Below are 17,592 nucleotides of genomic sequence, written 5' to 3'. Positions count from 1 at the left end.
ACCTGAAATAATATAACTCCAGGAAGACAGTAGCACTGGGAAGGAAATATTTTATTTATAAATGTGTGGTTGAACTTCTGCCCGTCTTCTCCTTCTTAGTGCTCTTAGTGACCAGACATTTCTACAAGCTCCTGAGAACGTTACCTTGAGAACATGCTTTTTTAAAATATATAATTACAGCCTCAGCACCAAGCAATCCAGAATTAGTAGCAGCAGCGTTGACTTTAAGACCAATGTGGAAGGGCTGTTAGGTGGTGGGAAGGAAACCTGGCCGAGGCCACGGACTTGGGGAAACCATCAGGTGTGGGGGGGCTTTCAAATCCGTGTCCTCCTAAAACCACACAAACAGAAAAGATAGAAATGATGGTGCATTTCTGTCTGACAAAACCAGGCTGTGGATGCTGTGCAGAAGCCTCGTGTCAGCAATGCTGCCCGGGCTTGGACCACAGGCCTCGTGTCTCCCATTTACCCTGTGACAGGCGTCAGCTACTGGCCACTGCCAAGGGCAAGAATACAAGAAATATTTTTGTAAATGGAGAATAACAATTCTTTTCTTCCCGGGGAGAATGACAATGTTTCTTCTCCTCCCCGGGGCGTTAGCAGGCGCGATTGGCTGGCGGCGGCGGGCAGCCGGGCCCCGGCAGTTACAAAGTCGCTCTGTGGCGGGCTCCTCAGTGCCGGCTTTGTCCCCGGCGGGCTCCGGCCGCCCGCGCCGCTCCCGCCGGCCAGAGGCCTGACCGGCTTCCTCCGGCCCTTCCCGGGCCGCGGGGTGGAGGCGGGGGCGAAGCATGCCCCAGGCTGGCGGGTTGGACCGCTAGCGCCCGGGGCCACGGGCGGCGGCGGCCGGCGGCGCGGCAGGGCCGGCGATGTTACTATGGGAGCGACGCAGGGCTCCGCCGGGAGCGAACCACGGGAGCCCGCGGGGGGGGCGGAGCAGGTCGGTAGCCTCCCCGTCGCCCACCGTGCTCCTCCTCCTGCCGGGCTCGCCCGCCGGCGCCCCCCGCCCCGGCCGTGGTAGTGTCCCCGCGGGGCGGGGGCTGCGCGGTGGGCGGTGTGCGGAGGGGGCCGGCGAGGGGTGCGGAGGTGGGAGCGTGTGAGGGGCGTGTGCATGTGTGTAACGCTGACTGACAGCTGTTAACGTGCGTTTCAAACCCGCTTATTACGCGGGTACCTGTGGCGGCAGTGCTTCCGAGCCGGGCCCGGACCACCGGCCCTTCAGGAGGGGAAGTCGCTCGTAGGAGGGGGGAGGACCCGGTTAGTGCGGCTTCGGGCTTGCTTCGTTCTTCCCCACCGCCTCGGGCCGGCGGGCTGACACTGCCGGAGCCGAAGGATGGTGGAAATCCCGTGGCTTTTTCACTTAAATCGGAGCGGGGAACTTCCGAGCGGCGGGCTGGAGCAGAGGGGCGTTCAGCTCTGCGGTGCGTGGACTTCCCTGTCTGTAACGCTGGCCTGTTTCTTACGTATTCAACGCCGGAACGCAAAACATAATTTTAGATTTTAAATACTGGTTGTGCTCAGGATGCAGGTCAGTGTTTTAACAGAAAATACTCCTGTTTCTGTGGAGAAACAAACTCCCAAGTTAAAAAAAACCTTTTCTCCTTCGCCCTCCCCCTCCCCTTTTTTTTTTTTTTTTAATTTTAAAGACTGTTGAGTTTTTATGAGAAAACGTGTTTTCCTTCACCTATTGCTGAACTGCAGTAATCAACATAGCTACAAAGCACCCAGCATCTCTGAGGACTGGAGAGGCATGGTGCTCATGCCAGCATGCAGGAAACTGAAATGATCTGTAGTCATCTCCCTTACTCCCACTAAAACGTGGATGGAAGCCGTAAACAGAATTTACTTGTGCCTCATAGTTTGTGGCTTGTAGAATAAGTAGTACTGTATCCTTTTTGTGTACAGAGTCTGTGTGTGTTAGCCAATTTCCCATATTGCACATGGTGTGGCTATTTATTAGCCATAGTTACGTGATTATTTTCAGAGCGTGTGTTTTTGGATTGTTTTTTGTTTGGTTGGTTTGGGGTTTTTTGTGGGTTTTTAATCACAGAGGTTGTACAGTTGAGCTGGGTAACCATCCCATTCTTACTCTACCCTTCTGTTAGCTTCATCATCTGCTGTACTTGTCTGTTTCGTCTCTTCTGAATCCCTGTTGTAAGTTCTTTGACACAGATCCCATTGTATTTGACACTTCCATGCTGCAGTACATTTAGTAAGTAGGTGTAATAATTTGCTGATGGTTCTGGTGAAAGAAATGTAAATATCCATCACAGTGTGTTGGTGACTTGCCTTGCAGTGTTCTCTTGGGGATGAGGTTTAAATGTGTTGACCTGAGATGGATGGAAAGCCTGACTCTGCACTGAGCTGTAACAGTTACAGAGCTTGTATTTAGAGATGCATACTGTACATGGCTATTGCTTAAATACTTCCTTTAAACAAAATCATAGTGGGTATGGAATGGTTCCTGAAATAAGAGACCTTGCAGTGTATTTCAACAAGTGGTATACTGGTAGACTGTGCTGTTGGTCTCCTCCCATTTGTCTCAAATAGCACCATTTTTTGGGCCTGCTTTCATCAATATTGGTGAAATCCTTGCCCTTTGGAAGTTAATGACAACACTTATTTTGGCTTGATAGTGTAGGTTGTTAGTTCTGTACTGCAAACTGTTCTAGGATCTGCCTTTCATGTGAAAAAATAGGAATTATATGGTTTGGGTGCAACTTCTTTTTGTTTCACATCTGTGAGTCCATGCAGTATGGAAGTAGTCTGTGCTGGCTGTGAGTTCAGTGGCAGCTTCTCTGTCAGCAAAAAGGAAACTTCGGCTGATCTTTCCTTCTGCCTGTTGTTTGAGACTGTGAAAAAGCTCATGTTTCTTATGTGTACTGAACTTAAGTATGGACAAATTGTCAGTGTGGTTCCTGCAATGGTTATATTCATTATATTACAGTTGTTAATAAGACCACAATTCTGTTTCTTTTATAAAGACACAGTTTGTTCATTATTTTGTAGAAGACGACAGAAAAATAATATGGAGAGGTACTACAGCTACGATTTCTAGTTTCCTCTTTATTTTTCTTAATGAAACTGTGCAAACAATATAAAATTTATGACTATACTAGGAATTCTGTATTTCACAGCTTGCAGTTGTTAGAACTATAAGACAAATGAGGATTCAGCTGACATTGGAAAGATTTTTGGAGTCCTTTGTGTAACCAAGAAAGTGGTAAATTGCAGTATTTTCTTAGGAAGGAATCTTTCTTGAATGACCTGAACTGTATATGGTTTATGAGCCAAATAGTATAGTGTAATTCATGACTCTGTTAAAATTGCAAATGAACTTAAAATCACTTTGTATTTTAAAAATGTGTCTGGAGTGTATTTCTTACTATCAGAGTCAAACTCTCGCCACGAATTTTGTGATCTGTGCTGGTAAGACAGACATGTACTGGAAATACCAGCCTTAAGGCAAAATTACATTCCTGAAGGCATCTTAGCTGGAATGTACCATGGAAACTAATATATGCATGCAATTATTCTTGATGCTGTGTAAGAATAAAACATCATCTAACTTACTAAACAGCAGAAGTGCGTTCATGAACCCTTCAGACATCTCTATCCAGTAACTTAAAAATAGAATAAAGATGAAAACTCTCCCTTCAAGGATTATGGTGGTAGCAGTTAACTAAGCAGACAGATGATTGTCAGCAGGTTTCCAGGTGTTTGTTGTGCCCTATTAAATAATCATAGAGCAATATCTTTTTACATATTCTGCTGCTGGAGTCTCTGAATGTGATTAACAGTACTGCAGTAGCATTTCCCAACTGAATTTTGGATAACTGATTCTTGTTAAAAAAACACTATCAAAAAAGAAAAAACACTTGCAAAAAACCCATCTGTGATCTAACGGCTTCGTTATACAAACAGAAGATATGATACACCTATTCATTATTTATTTATTTATTACTTAATAATGTATGTACTCAGCCTGCCATATTTTTCCCTTGCACATTCATCCCTATCCTATGATGTGAAAGCATTTTGGACGCTCACCCCTTGTGATTCTTAGTCAGTATGAGCTTTTCAGAGATAATGCAAGGTGTCCAGCTAGACTCTTAATTCCAGGCTCCACAAACAAAGCTGTGAGAGGCAAATTGTTGGCCTTTGACTGAACTGAGCAGCTTGCAGCCAGGGTCAGCGCTTGGCACTGGTTGTTTGTCTTTCTATGTTCCAGCACTGCAAAAATCTGCTGGATGATGTGGGTTTCTTCTATTGGCCAGGGATGAGGATTCTTCTGTCCAGTCAGTGTTTAAGAAGCTTTCTGAAGAGTTGCAGAACAGGATGAAAAACAATTTACATTTTTAAGTACTTTGTTTTCCTAAGTAATTTTTATTCCAGAAATGAAAAGTGGCCAATGGTTATGGTTATTCTGTTCATAGAGTTAAGTCGATACATTTTCAATGCAATTGAAGTGACAGTAACATAGCTGATTGGTAGCATGCCTGTGCATGCTCCTTAGATGTTGCTATCAGAACTCCTGTTTCTGTGTAGAATTGTACTTGCATTGTTTTGTCTGTGGACTACGTATTAATTACAGTTTAGCTGTAAATTTTTATTTTCTAGCAGCAAAGTTTCCTGAAAGTCTTGCAGTCTATTGTCAAGGTAGGGATGTTGTTCCTGAACAAGTACTTTGGCAGGAATTGATGATTCTGTGAATTCCCTTTATGTTGCTGACAGTTGACAAATACTTGCATATGCATAGTATGATGTGTTACACTAGGTCAGGTTGCAGAAACTCTGGGGTGAGACTTTTAAAGTCATAGTGTTAATTGCAGATGGATGCTTGCTGGCATTTCCAGTAGCTGCTATGCATTCAGTTGCCCTTTGGCAATTATGCTTCCCTAGCTGTTTGTGCCCACTGCACCTAAAAGGTTTAAGGATACGTTAAGATGGGGGAAAAAGGTGGGGAGATCTTCAGTCATCTGCCTCAGACACACTCGTCAAGCTATTGGTAAAATGTGAAAAACCCCATACCAGAGTACTGCTGGTACATTAGTCTTTGCTGTCCCTTCAGCGTATGTGAAACATGTATAAACTAGTCTGGCATATGGGGATGCCCTCAGTATGTTTTGTGATTTTCTCTGTAGCTTTTTGTCTAACAGGTTATTATGATGCCTTCTTAATTTTAACGTTGCTGTGGTGTTAAACTATAGAATTTCATTTGTTAAATTTCATTCATTAACTCTCTGCCTCTTGTAATAATTTGACTTAATCTTTTCCAAGCTTTCTTTTCCTGCTTTACCTTATAGAAGCCAGTAAATATGTTCCTAATGTCTTCTGCAGCAATAAGGATGGACTAAAACTCTTGGATCATGATGTTTTGAAAAGGGATTAAATTTTTCTTACCTTTTTTGTAAAGCTTGTTTGTCTATGGGCAAGTACATAACTTATTTTTCTTTCAGATGGCTAAAAAGCAGAACACTTGGTCATGCTTTGCTTCTGCTTTGTGTGTCTGAAGGTCCTTGAAGTGTATAATGCCTTTTTATGTGACTCAGACCACAAGAAGAAAACTCTCTGTTCTGAACCTCAGTGGAGAATGAATTTTCAGTTGATACCAAAGTGGGCTTTGCTCTGGGTGGTAACTTAATGGAAGCACTTCTAAACCTTAATGATTGTGAGATGTTTAATTTCCATTTAGCCACATATGCAAAAGGATTCTCTCAGTTTTCTTTCCCAGTTCTTTTCAAAGCCTCATGTGGTTTATGAAAGTGACTAATAGTTGCAAAAGCAGGAATAAAATTTGTTCTGTCGCTCACTGATCTTGTTCTGGTAAGCTTATTCTTTGTGTACTTCAGTTTGCAGTTCAGTGGAAATGGCACTGTTTCATAGGGATGTGTCAGTTTGGTTTCATTTACTGGTTGGAGCAAAGCCTGAAGTTCCTTAAATTGACATTACATACATGTGAAATGCTGATTTGGTAGAAAGATTGCATCAAGGGTTCTAGTTTCAAATTGGTCTGCTGGCATCCTTTCAAGTGAAGCAGGAACACCTGTAGATAAACTCAGATTAGTGCTTTGGGAATGAATCAGCCAAGTGAAAGTTACTATCCTGATACTAAAGAAAAGGGCTAGCTGTCTTCACCCGTCCACCTCCTGTGTTGATTTACTGGTTATTGGTTGACTGATGTCATCAGCACTGTTGGCAGGCATAATTTCTACACAAGTTGGGGAGTGTTTGAAATGTTCTTTATAACAACATGTTCTGATGTCCAGCTTCACATACAACCTTGCAAACGGATTGAGGAGAAGGAATGAAAAATACTTCAATTTTACCACTCTGATCTGCCCTTCTGTTGTTTTCTTACTTCAAAGTGCTTTATCAGTGTCATCAGATGCATGGTGAATTTCAGTGTAACACAACTTTATATAGGACAATAGGTTGCTGGTGACACTGTCCCAGAAAAATTCAGAGCTGTGGGGAACATTCACACTTACTGTTTGAAAAAGCAATTATAGCCCTTTGGAGGCCCCGAGGAGGAAACTTTGCTGTGAGCTAAGGGATTATGAGTATGTTTTACTGAGGCAGGTGCAGCTGGCTTAATCGACTCTCTTATGGTGATTGAGAGGTTGGCAGGGGCTTAGTGATTTTTTTTGTGAGTGTTTGCTTGCTTGCTTGTTTCCTCTTCCAAATGTACTGGAGGAGTATCGGTATAAGACTTATGGACCTAAATCCTTCAAATGCAATTGCCAGATTTGCATTTACATTCATGCATTGCATTGTATGGATAACAGAAAAATTACTGAACTCCCTTTTGCAACAGATTTTGCTTTCATTTTAGATACATGCAAGATGCTTTAAAGTTTAGGGATGAACTTCAGCAATGCTTTCTGGCATGACTGTGTAGGCTGTTGAGACATCTTGAGAGGGAGAGGTGAGTTGCGTAAGACTTTGAAGGCAGGAGTATGGTGGTAGAAGGAAAGGAACGTGGAGAGGTATGACCAGTGTGTTTAGAAAACAGCTAAGGGTTGACTAATAGATCAAGCTGTTTGTTGTGGCATATATCTGAATGATGCTGAACATATGACTTCAAGTTCAGAACAACTTAATTTTATAGAGATTTGATATCTTTTGAACTGTCCATTTTTAACTTGCTTTTTAACAGAAAATTGAATTAGGTTCTTAGTGTTATGGACGTTTAAATGCATTTGAAGCTTTTATTTATTTACTTTGTGTATCAGTGACCTTCTGTTTGACGTTCACATTTTGTGAGGTTTGTGATATGGCATTGATAGTTATATGAAATGCATTATATTGTGTGAATTTTATGGGGTTTTAGTCTTAGATGTGGTCAAATGTAGTATTAAAATTTTTTCATTATACAGAATCATATTCAGAATTATTTCCATCAGCCAAGAGAAGAAAGCTAAAGTGACGATATGTAATCTTACTGCCACAGGAATGCTGGAACAAAAGTAAAATGCTTCCAGGAATACTGCATATCGTTCTTCTATTAATAGAGTTAGAACAAAGGATACTAGAAACCTTAACAGGGAAAGAAAATCTGGTTTGGTTTGGGACTAAGCTCAGAAACTAACAATTGTACCATTGTTTGAATTGTCTTGCATTATGACTGGATGGTTAAATATAAATGCTGACTTGATTGGATTCTATCCCAGCAATGAATTGGCCTTTAAAAACCGGTTACAGGAAACAGTAGGCAGGTACCCAGCTTGTTTTTCTCTGATTCAGGAGCTGTAGTTGTTGAATAATGAAGTTTATGCAATCAGAGAGTCTGTAAGGACCATGCAATAGCAGAAATGCAGTATCTCACCAGTAGTCGCTTGATGCTAGAGTTGGTTGCTTCTATTGCTTGGTTTGCTGTTTTGAATGTGGGTGCAGGTAGCCGAAGCATTCAAAAACAGTAGCAGTAGAAGGTGTATCCCCAGAGTCGAATAAAATTGTAATTAGTGCTTTGGACCATGCAATGCATATGGTGCTTTGTTTTTTGCTTTCAGTTTTTTATTTTAAGATGTTAAAAAGAGTAAAAGCCATGCTTTGGCTGCAGAGAATAACTGATTTTGAAATGAGACACTTAAGGAGTGGCAGCTGCACTTACATTTTTTCACAGTTAATTTTTTTTTAATTAGTTTATCTAGCATAATGAAATTGATTATGCATACCTAGTGAGTTTAATTTACCTCCCCATCAATTCCTGATACTGCAAGTGCATCAGAACAAACTTTTTTTCATAATGCTAAGAAAAAGGTGGTCCTCTGATTCTCAGACTTCGTTTGCATGGGCATTTTAAGGAGCAGAAGGTGCAGAAACAGTGTGACTGGAAGGAAATGTATGAGGTTTCACAGCTAAAGTGAATGAGGATGGTTAAGTCAGAGGTAACACTTAAAGCTGCTGTCAGTTAGGTGAACTGAAAGTTTAGTGTCCCTCCAGTAGGGTTACCTTCTTCTAGTGTGTACAATAAACTTATCGCCACCTTAGTCTGTGTGGCAAGGCAAAAGTCTAGGAAAACCGTTCAGAAAACAAAACAGCAAATAAACTCTCTTCACTTTCCACTGTGTATGTACGTATGGTACATACACAAGTATAATTGCTCTGTCAGTCTTTTACCTAGATTAATTTTGATCTTCAACCGAAGTTGCTTGGCTTCCAGGTTTTATCTCCTGAAGCCTTGCTGTGTTTTTGAAAGAGGGGTGGTGGAGAAATCTATTGCAAGTTTGGGCACATGCCATGCCCCAAGAGGTGAGGTTTGTTCTTTTCTTTAGAACCTCTTCAACACCTTTGGGAGAGTAAATTATCGTTTCCAAGGCTCCTCTGCTGGTCTGGTGCTCCAAACAGCTGGCTTTCCTCTGTGAAGCCACGTGTGAAAAGGAAGAAACCTTTGATGAAAAAAATGTTAGTACCCAGAGTGTTATTTCTCAAGAGGCAGAATTGTTTTCTAAAAAATAAAATAATTTAAAATATTTTGAGGGGACGGGGAAATGGGAACTGTTTTCTTCTCCAAAATGGCAATTTCGTATTGAAGCTGTTCCCTCATGAATTTTGAACAATTGGTTGCTTCCTGTTGGGGGAAGCACTGGAACAATTGCAGCATAATTTCACCAGGGTAATGACAGAACTGTTGTTGGGCAAAAGATAGTGAAGGGAACTTGCTCCTCAAATAGATCTAAGCTATATTTTTATGAGTTTTAGGTTTTCAGTAGGTAAGACCTGTGTATCTTGCAGCTGTGTTTTGGGTACAATCAGTTTCTTTTTTTTCCTTCCCATCTTGAATAGGCTTTTGTTCAGTTTGTAATGGGATATTGTACTGGTTTTTGATGATGCATGTCTATGCATCTACGCTCAGTAAAATGCAGCTGTAACAAGTGTAAACTACTTTCTTTGTGTCTTCCACCTCATCCCAGAAAAGTTTAGAAGTTTTGCATCTATACTTTTAGTTTGTGTAACATGTGAAGGTTGTAACTTGATACTGAGTTTCATGTTCTGAATTTGTTACACTCTGCTGGGTAAATACCACTTTTTGCCCTTCTCGCCATTCTGCCCTTTCTGCCCCAGATAATGGTCCTGCTCCCAGTAGTTCACAGTTCAAGTGGCTGCTTTTGCATTTATCCCCTTCCAGTAGCTGGAGGGGGAACAGGCAGTTGTAAAAAAGATAGTTGTTCAATAAGCATCATAGTTTTAAAAAGGCACCACACAATCCTAAGTAATTTCTGGGTACTGGATTGAAATGATTAACCGTTGCTCTTGCTGACAGAGATCACAGTACTGTGAAATACCAGGGAATGAATTTTAGAAAATTCCAGTGTGTGTGTGTGTGTATTGCTTGACTTTTCTGGTGTAATGAGAAATTAGGCCTTTATGTCAGCAAAATCAGGACCTTAAAGGAGTCACTTTTTGAAAGTGTAAACTTCTTATGTTCACCTTAAAAGTAGCCTGGAAGAAGAAGCTTCACTCCAAAAATGTAACTATAATTCTTCTTTTATTGTTAGTGCTAAAATGTAGCATTTCTAACTTTAGGTGCAACTGTCATGTAGTATTGGTTCAAAATCTCATTTAGAATTTTTCAGCTACCCGTTTCCATAGTGTTTTGGTGTGACTGATGAGTAATATCTTTGGAGTACCAGATGTTTCTTTGTTTTTAGAACATAAGACTGCTTGGGGAATATGTTTATTTCCTTTGTATAAACAGTGTAATCTTGAAATAAATGTGGTGGAAAGTCACTTAATAAAGCTGGAATTGAAAAACAAAAGTTTGTCTGATCATAGGATATGTGCTTGAGATTAAAGAAACAAAGCAAAAAACACCTGACACCTTGTTTTAACATCACATTTCCTGTCATTTTTAGTCTGAAACGAAGGTTTTGAAATAGGATTTTGGCCTAACAAAATGTTAAGCCTTTCTCAGAATTTTTTAACATAGAAATTATATTTATGAAAATCACTCAAATGCCAACCTGTTTGAGAAATAAATAAATGAAGATACTGCGTAATGTTGAGTCATTCCTCGTCAGAGCGATAATACTATGCTGTGTGCCAAAGCAATAACCTGAAGTTGTACTTCTAAAACTGGAAAGAAGTGCTGTATTTACCATCTTGTTTCTGGGACAGGGAAGCAGTGTGTGCCAGCAGCATTGCAGCACCACCTAGTGTCTGTCTCTCTGGGTTAGTTGTGAGTTGTGCACCTTGAATCTCCCTGCTGAGCTTTGCTGGCTTTAATGGATTGTCTGCGTTGTGCAGAAACAATTTGTCCAAAACTTGGTGGGTTTATTCTGGAATATGAGGTTTCCTGCTTGTTTTGCTGGTTTGCTCTAGACTTCTAAATGTCCTGCAAATTCTGCAGGAGATGGAAATGCAGCTCCTGGTGCTTGTATGCCTTTTTAATATGCAGCATGAGGTGGAAGAAGCATGATTGCTTTCTATTCATCTATGCTACAGGGACAGATAAAGTTAGTGTGTGTATATACGTGTATATAAAAATATCTTTCAATATATCATAATATATTTATTTATCAGATTATATCCTAGTATTACATTAATACCTGCAAAGCCTTCATAAATGTGTATTCTAGAATATAGGCAAACAGACAAGACACACAGCCTGTTAATTGATATCAAGATATGTTAGGGTAGAGTATATGAGTGAGGGTAGTAATCTGTCATTTTATCAAAGGTGGATTAAAAAGCAGCAGATAATATATTTTTTTCATAAGTCTTAAGTACCCATAAAGCCACTTACGAACTTTCATTTTTCCTGTCTTTTTCATTGAAAGTTTTTTCTGTGTTGCTTTTATTTCCCTACTCCTGGCTGGATGGCCGGGCCCAAAGAGTTGTGGTGAATGGAGTTAAATCCCGTTGGCAGCCGGTCACAAGTGGTGTCCCCCAGGGCTTACTATTGAAGCCAGTTCAGTTTAATCTCTTTATCAATGATCTGGATGAGGGGACTGAGTGCACCCTCAGTAAGTTTGCAGATGACACCAAGTTGGGTGGGAGTGTTGATCTGCTCGAGGGTAGGGAGGCTCTGCAGAGAGACCTGGACAGGCTGGAGCTATGGGCTGAGGCCAACTGTAGGAGTTACAATAAGGCCCAATGCCGGGTGCTGCACTTGGGCCACAACAACCCCCAGCAGCGCTACAGGCTTGGGGAGGAGTGGCTGGAGAGCTGCCAGTCAGAGAGGGACCTGAGGGTGTTGATTGACAGCCAGCTGGACATGAGCCAGCAGTGTGCCCAGGTGGCCAAGAAGGCCAATGCCATCCTGGCCTGTATCAGAAAGAGTGTGGCCAGCAGGGACAGGGAAGTGATCTTACCCCTGGACTCGGCACTGGTGAGGCCACACCTCGATTACTTTGTTCAGTTTTGGACCCTCGCTACGAGAAAGACACTGAGGCGCTGGAGCACATCCAGAGAAGAGCAACAAGGCTGGTGAAGGGTCTAGAGAACAGGTCCTGTGAGGAGCAGCTGAAGGATTGTTTGGTTGTTCAGTCTGGAGAAAAGGAGGCTCAGGGGAGACCTTATTGCTCTCCACAGCTACTGGAAGGAGGTTGTAGCGTGGTGGGTGTCAGTCTCTTCGCCCAAGTACCAAGTGATAGTCCTGCTTGCTGAAATTCTTCAATATAATTGGTAAATGTTTGGCTTTAAATGTAGTGGAAACACAGTTTTCCTAGGCAGTATCTTACTGCCATGGACAGATAAATATTTCCCTGAAAAACAGTTGATTTTTTTTTCCCCCAAAAGAGACTAGGGTATGCATTAATCAGATATTTATATGTACAGCTTCCCCAGTTTTATTTAGGTGTTTCTTTAATATGCAGTTGAAACAATAAAACTACTCAGAGATTATGTGTTTTACTCAGTAATCCAGTAAAAGGATGCCTAATGCCACATTCTTTACTGGCTTCTTTTCAGTGTCCAGGTTACTTGTTATTCACTTTATTTTTTTGGAATTGCAGAATAATTGAATATTTACAAAACTCAAATCCCATGCATCTATCTTGATGTGTTTTTTCCTGTGCTCGGGCAAATTTTTATAAAAATTATTTCAGTTGGGGATGCTTTTTCATCACTGTGAACCATTCAAGAATGCTAGTACAGGAACTGCTATTATGGACAGATTTTGTGATATAATAGTCGATTGTTTCTAAGTCTAGGATTTCATCTACAGCTTTTGTAGTCAGCCTTGGCAGCCCAAAAAAGGGACCATGGAGTGGGCACTGAGGCTGAGTTAGGTGTGCCAGAGGTCTTGGCAGTGGAATGTGCCATTAGGAGGTCTTCTGAGATACCTCTAGAAGACTGGGGAAGACTGGGGAAATATCCTTCATTACGTTTAAGCATTGTTTGTCATTGATGTGGTGTGAGCTGGATTGTTCTATTTTGCATTAGAAAGCACACAACTTATCAAAGCTTCAGATCAGCAGAGATCTTCCGTGTGTAATTTTTTCCCATCTCCTTTGGCTTGTTTTTTAAACAATTTTTGTGCATTAGAAAATCCGGGGCATTACGCTGTGGATGTTAGTAACAGGGCTACAGTGTAAATGAGACCTAAATGTGTTTGTTGATTAATATTCTCAATAGTCTGGTGAACAGTGCTGTTGCCCTTCATCTCCTCAGTTTGGCATAGAACTGGATTCTAGTTCAGTTTGCAGTCTGCAAGGCATTTGGAGTGTCACAGTGCAACAAGAGGTAGAAGTGAATGCAAATTCTGCCACCCTGGAATTTTTCCCCATCTGTTAGCTGGCTAAAACTCCCACAGTGGGAGAAGGTTGACCCGTATTTTCCTATTACAGGGTCTGGTTTTATGTTTGACAGAAATGGAGGAAATCTGTGTTTGCTTCCTTGCACAACACGTTTCAGTGGATAGGCCACTTGAAGTCAAGAAACCTGAATTATGCTCGTGGCTTTGCAGATGGCAGCTTTGGCACTGGGTATTTTTTAAGAAGGAGTAGTTTTGCTAGCTGAAAGCAAAATTAGTGAAAGAGTGCTGAGCACAGTGTCAAGTAATGACCGTGGGTGGTGTTGTTATGCTGGATTCAAACTGTTCCTGAAAGAAGTAAAACAAAAAAAATGTAATTGTTGTCTAGTAAACGAAGTAAAGATTGGTCTTTGAATGCCTGTAATAGGCATGTTGTATTTATGTGGCATTTGCCAATGCTGTTGTAGATAGTATTTACAAATTACAGCAAGTGAATTGTGTAACTTTCAAGTGGAATATGATTAAGAAAGGTTTTTGACATCGTGACTTCTTTTGCATTAAAACCAGTTCTGTTTGTGTTTCTGTGTAATGACATTCAACTTTCCAAATCTATGAAGAACAAATGATTAGAAATGTTATGCTTGGTTTGTATTTTCTTTAAATAGGTCTTTTTAGACAGCCCTTAGATTGCTGCTTCTAAATGCATTTTGGAGAAAAATGTTTCTCACACAAAGTCTAATAATACATGATGAATGTGCTTCTTACGAGCAAAATACCTTTGCTCTGTTAGCAAGGTATTTGTTTGTGTCAGGTAATTTGGGAGGAAGCAAAGGCTATATGGTAACTGATAATTCTCCATTGGAGGGAAGGGGAAGAAAGGATTGTCTCCACAGCTCATTTCTACATTAATTTTTTTTTCTCCTTCAGATATTGTATTCCAGTGCAGAAGTATACTTGTACAGTATGTGACTTTTTTTAAAAAAAATACTTCCTGCATCCTGTTAATATAACCTTCTTGATGTTAACAACCATCTTGATTTTATTCGAATGTGAAAGTGGAACTGATGACTTCTTGACATGAAGTTATCCCTTATGTGTGTTTCTACTTCATGACCTGAGGAGGAAAAAAAAAAAAAAAAAGGAGTTTCTGCCTTTTTGCATGTTACTCCTAGTGGATATCTTTTGCAAACCATTTTTTATCACTTCTCTTCCTTTCATCTGAGCCATTCATCGTTCTGGGAACCTGTTTCATCAGGATGATCTGTTGCTCTTCTGGGGGTTGCTATATTGGTGCAGGAGCCTAGACAAAAATTAGGAAATGCTTCTCTGAATTAGAGTATTTATTGGTAGAAAACAAGGTACCTCCTTTGTTGTAAGATGTTGGCTGTATTGTAAAAGATCCATGGGTGAATAGTTTTTCTCATTCTTCTAGACCCTAATCAAAGATCTGCCGTACCATATGCAGATACTTCATGAAAACAGTTCAGTCAAAGCCTTCTTACTTCAAAGTTGCTTGAAAATCCTTCCTTACTGCAGGGGAAAGACCTAGTAAAGGTTCTGTTCCTGTTCAGTCATTTCTCACTATGTTAATTAAGCATACTTGGTAAGCTCTGAATATGCAGCTGATGTTACGCAGTCATCTTTGATAGCCCAGTAGGCTGAAAAAGAGGAGGTGTGGTCCTTCACACCACACACTGTTGTACAGATTGCTTTTCATTTCACTCAACCTCCGCTGTCTATTGAGGGGATCTCTTGGGGATCCTCCAAAAATTGAAACAGATCAGCATCTTTGAATGCCTGTAGATCTAGGGCCATCCAATTTTGCCTGTCGTAATTGCCTTTATGCAGGCAGGTGACATGAGAGGGCAGTTTCTGAATCTTCTGATAATGTATCTGGTTTTTGAGACCAGGTATGCTGCCAACATCTTGATGCAGCTCTGGAGCCCCTCCACTTGACTGCTTATATCAGTGGCTAGGAGAGCCTCTGTTCCCATCCTTTACAGGTGGGTGGCTTTCAGTTAACCTTGAAGTTCTTGGTCATCTTCAGTGTAGGAGTCTGTCTTTAGGGAGAACCTGGACACAGCTTTCAAGGTTTCTATGCTTAAGTCCATGGTGGCAGATGAAGGAGGCAGGGTGGGGCATAGGGAGGGACCTCTTTTTTGTGTCACTTCCATAACAAAGCCAAGACAACCATTTCAGGTTTCCCTTCTGTTTGCTTACACAGACTTGTCTAGATTATGTGTGTGGAAACACCCTTTTTCTTCGCTGGCTAGAGAGTAAGACATCAAAACAAACAGTGCTAGGTGTAAGACTTCTAGTTAGGTTTTCTGCTGGGGGGACCATGCCAAGGTAAGGCAGCCCTTTCTTCACCTGGGTGAGTGGAGAGATGCTGCCTTCTGCTGTAAGGCTTTGTGGTGACATTCTGAGGTTGCTCTGTTGAGTTTTCTGGGAACTCTGCTTTTCTTTTCACAGTCCCAGTTTACAGAACAGATCATCATGCTTAGTTTTCAATTTATTTTTCCCCACATGATTCATTATTATTGTCTGGATAGACTCCCGTAAAGAACCAAGGTGTGTGTGTGTCTCATTGAAGTTGAGCTTGCTTTCAAAAAGAGTTTCAGTTTTAAAATGTCTGTGGATAATAGATGCCAAATAGACATGAAATGTGAAAGGCTTGTAATTGCATTTGTAATCTTGTGCTGGGACTGAAGTTAGGCTTTTAGTTTCCCCTTTGTTTAAAAACCATATATTTTCTATCTCACTTTAAAAAATTGGATAGAGGAATTCCTATCCCAGATAAGTTGCTTTCCTCAAAAATGAAATATCAAAATGCGTAAGTCTTCATCTTTCTGTTAGCTTATCAGTCCCTTCACAGTTCCTGTTCTGACTATGCAAGAAAACTTGTAGTAGCATTCCTAGAATTCCTGATTATATTTTTAAAATTTTTTTCAGGTTCCTTTTAAATTTTGGCAGAGTCAACCCATCTGTCTTTCTCATTTTCCTTTAGAGAAAAGACACTACAGCTCATCGACAATGTTTTGTCATTTTTGTTCTCCATGTCATAACAGTCTTTTTTCAGTGACACTTCTCTATTTGGGGTGCTGTTGAAGCTTTGTCAGGGCAAGAAGAAGGAAAGCAGGAGAGCTAAGGCTAGAAAGGTCTCAAATACATCCTTATATTTGTTTCTCCTTCCTGCTGTTTTTGTAAAAATAAATAAATAAATTTTAAAGACAATTTTAGAAGCTGTCAGTGAGAGTGTTCAGAGGAATGAGGGTTTTTTAAGAAATGTTGACAGAGATTCTAAACTCTGACCAAACTCTAATGACAGTCTTAAACTACTTATGTCCAATGTGTACTCTGGAAGTGGGAAGCTCCGGTCAGAGGCTGGTATCAGTGTGCTTTTCCTGGACCCTCTCAGTGCAGGCTGAATGGTGTTCACCCTCAGCAGCTCAGCGCTGAAGGTGCAAGCTTCATTCTACTTCATCCTCAACCTAGGATGAAGTTTCATCCTAGTTCTGGCTGGTGCAGAGATGGGGTCACAGTCAAAACACAGGATGTTAGATTCAGTCTTGATTTTAAGTGAGAAACATAAAAAAGCCCAAAAACACCACACCCCCAACCCCCCAAAAAACCCCAACCCTCCACATTTTCTGCTGCTGTTCTTCAGCAGTTAAAATTGTTTCACTAATGAAAAATTTACAGATGGCTGTTTTGGTTAGCATTGTGTACTGAATTTGGCATGTGTTCCTATCTGTTCGCTGTCTGTGAAACTGTATAAAGTCCAGGAGAAAAGTTTGCTTAAGGCTTAAATTTCACAGCATTCATGCAGCATAGATGGAGCTGATAGCTTGACCTATTTTTCAATAAAGTCATCTGTTTGGCTGTATGATTAGCTTATGATTCTTACAAATACCTTACTAAATGTTTGAGGGCAGAGGGAGTATCTTATTTGCGACTGTTTGATTGCTGGAGCCAAATCCACAGTTCTGCATGTGTTTATATGTAACTTTACACATGCAGTTGAAGGGATTGCTCACATGTATACAGCTGCTGCTGCATAAGGACTTCCTGGATTCAGCAGTTAAATTGTCAAGATTTGATAGAGGCTGCTAAACCACAGTGTTACTCAAGATAATGGAGTCAAGTGGTAATTTTTACTATAAGATATTATAGTCAGAATGTGAATCTTCAAATAATCTGCATTGTGCTGCTTAAGCCTTTTTTCTTTAAAGTTCCAAGTAGGTTCCTGGTGGAGTGAACACATATGTGCTTGGAAGAATAACTTGCTACATACTGATCTGTTTCAGACAATTTTTTAAAAAAAAAGTAAGATTACAGTACTGCTTTTTTCTGGTATCTATTAAAGTGAGGATTAAACTCCTGTTAGATTTCACTGC

The 17,592-nt window shown here is 40.8% G+C and overlaps 1 protein-coding gene across 4 annotated transcripts in view; it reads left to right on the top strand.

Moving 5' to 3' along the window:
• The window catches only part of TJP2 (tight junction protein 2), a 67,999-nt gene that overhangs the window by 19,809 nt on the left and 30,598 nt on the right, over window positions 1-17,592 (top strand). The window contains exon 1 of one of the 4 annotated variants that reach the window (XM_074857157.1): window positions 805-937. The exons of the other annotated variants lie outside the window; for them this stretch is intronic. Within the exon in view, the coding sequence (XP_074713258.1) occupies window positions 875-937 (63 nt within the window). The 5' untranslated portion in view covers window positions 805-874. Of the gene's footprint in view, window positions 1-804; window positions 938-17,592 lie in introns of those variants that run through there. 4 annotated transcript variants of the gene reach the window in all.

Source organism: Strix uralensis, chromosome Z (genome assembly GCF_047716275.1).
Source record: "Strix uralensis isolate ZFMK-TIS-50842 chromosome Z, bStrUra1, whole genome shotgun sequence".
Lineage (NCBI taxonomy): Eukaryota > Metazoa > Chordata > Aves > Strigiformes > Strigidae > Strix > Strix uralensis.
Note: the sequence above shows the minus strand (reverse complement) of the source record. Positions and strands in the feature narration are given on the sequence as shown.